The 2149-nt window shown below is 47.6% G+C and overlaps 1 protein-coding gene across 1 annotated transcript in view; it reads left to right on the top strand.

Moving 5' to 3' along the window:
• Nucleotides 1–529: 529 nt before the first annotated feature.
• TEX48 (testis expressed 48) overlaps nt 530–2149 on the top strand; it is a 3940-nt gene continuing 2320 nt past the window's right edge. Inside the window, exons 1-2 of the mRNA XM_023510567.1 lie at nt 530–866; nt 910–913. Of these exons, the coding sequence (XP_023366335.1) occupies nt 643–866; nt 910–913 (228 nt within the window). The 5' untranslated portion in view covers nt 530–642. The remainder of the gene's footprint in view (nt 867–909; nt 914–2149) is intronic.

Genomic DNA, 2149 nt, shown 5'->3' with positions numbered 1-2149 from the left:
GGGACCTGGACCAGCTGGGATAATTTGAAGCCAATGAGGAAAGTGGAATGACCACTGACTGAGGACTGACCTTCCACCTAGCATTACAGGGGTCACTTTTCATGTGTTTAACCTTTTACGGCTGCAAAGTAATCATGCTATTCTCGTTTTCTACGTGATAAAAGAGAGCATCCAAAAGAGTAAGGAATTTACCCAAGAACACGCACCTAGAAATGGGGTAGGACCCAGATCTATCTAAAAGCTGAGCATGTTTATGTGCCTTTTTGCATGAGCTGGGATTTTGTGTAGATCCATCGGGAGTGTGAACACAGATAAAGTACTAGTAGTATTGTTCAACTGAAGTCTTATGTTTGTTTAGGAAATAGCCCTAATCAAAGAACTGGGCCCAAATTTAAGCTTGGCTGACTCAACAAGAAGACACTCCTGCAGACAAAGCTGGCACAGTAGAGGCTTCAACTCCTTTTCATGGGTAAGAACATTTTGTAGAGAATAGTAAAAATGGTGGCCTAGGCAGAAGGGCCTGGATCAGCAGGCCATGGGGTAGCTACAGAAGATTTGGGAGAGGGGAGGAGTATTAAGCCTCAAGAGGCTGACCCAGTGTACCCCGTAGCACAGTCAATTTCCAACAGACCCCAGGCCCCCATGGTCCCCATTCCTTTGCCTCCCACACCAGCCCACCAAAGTCTGGCCTCGAAGATCTTCTGTTTATGCTGCAGAGACTGTCAGGAGTGCTCTGTCATCGACACCTGCAAAGTCCCCAACCAACCCCAAGAGCAACAGCCAACAACCCACGGTGGGTACCAGATAAGGACAGCCTGTGTGGCCTCTCTAGACCTCATTTTGTTCATTTCTCCCCTGCTGAGATAGCCCCAGACTTCTACATCTTTGAGTGGTAATTCTAACCCAAAGTGAGGTGGGGGTTGGATGGCCAAGTACTCAAACTGATACACAAGGGAGCTGAAAGTCTTAGATTTAAAGTGTGGTCCACGGACTAGTAATACTCACTTGATTTCCAGGTAAATGTGAATGCGTGGTATGGTTTGAGAAGCCCCGACTAAAGAGCATAAAGATAGTGGTTAAAGGCTCGGCGCCTGTGGCTCAAGTGGCTAAGGCGCCAGCCACATACACCTAAGGTGGCAGGTTCGATTCCAGCCCGGGGCCGCCAAACAACAATGACAGCTGCAACCAAAAAATAGCCAGGCGTTGTGGCAGGCGCCTGTGGTCCCAGCTACTTGGGAGGCAGAGGCAGGAGACTCGCTTGAGCCCAGGAGTCGGAGGTTCCTGTAAGCTGTGATGCTAAAGCACTCTACCCAAGGGAATAGCTTGAGGCTCTGTCCCAAAAAATAAAATAAAATAATAGTGGTTAAGATCCCAGGCTTTGGGGCTGTACATGCTACTTCAAACCTCAGCTCTGCCACAGACCTTGGGCCAGTCACTTAACCTATCTGAGCCTCAGTGCCCTTTCCCGTAATACATTATTACTTCTCAGGACCATTGGGAGGGTAAATGAGCCAGGAAACACAAACACTTAGCCCAGGGCTTGACACAAAGTAGCCACTCAATATATGTCAACAAAAGGAAACTAGGTAACGGGTATTGATCAGACTAGGACCGGCTGTGCTATTAAAATGACGCCTTGAAATCTCAGTGGTTTACACAATGAAAGCCTATTTCTTGTTCTTGCAAAGTCTAGAACACCCCAGCCATCCCTTCCTCATCTGTAGCCAGGGCCTTGGGAACACCAGGCTTCCTGGGTTGCCACATCAAAGCAAGAGAGCCAGGGCCGGCACCCTGGCCTACAGTTTGTAATCATATCCTTCTTGGACAAGAGGTTTCAGCAGTGAAGACTAAGGGGTCAAAATCAGTAATTTCAGAGAGAAAAAAGCAAAGCAAAGCATCATTGTCAAGATCAGGCAGAGCTGGGACTCACAGGCACACAGGTGGGGATGGTGGGAGGCACGGTTGTTCAGGAGTCTGGCACACCCCTCTGAGAGGCAGGAATAAAATTCTCTTGGCATATGTTGCCAAAAATCCATAAGTGAGGGTCTTTAAAATACTTCCCCTGGAAGCAGAGGGAATAAATATCAAGAACCTTAAAAATGTCAATGGCTTTTCCCAAGATGCTAATAATGATAATTACTGAGGCAAC

Source organism: Otolemur garnettii, unplaced genomic scaffold (genome assembly GCF_000181295.1).
Source record: "Otolemur garnettii isolate 467f Iridium unplaced genomic scaffold, OtoGar3 scaffold00014, whole genome shotgun sequence".
Classification (NCBI taxonomy): Eukaryota; Metazoa; Chordata; class Mammalia; order Primates; family Galagidae; genus Otolemur; species Otolemur garnettii.
Note: the sequence above shows the minus strand (reverse complement) of the source record. Positions and strands in the feature narration are given on the sequence as shown.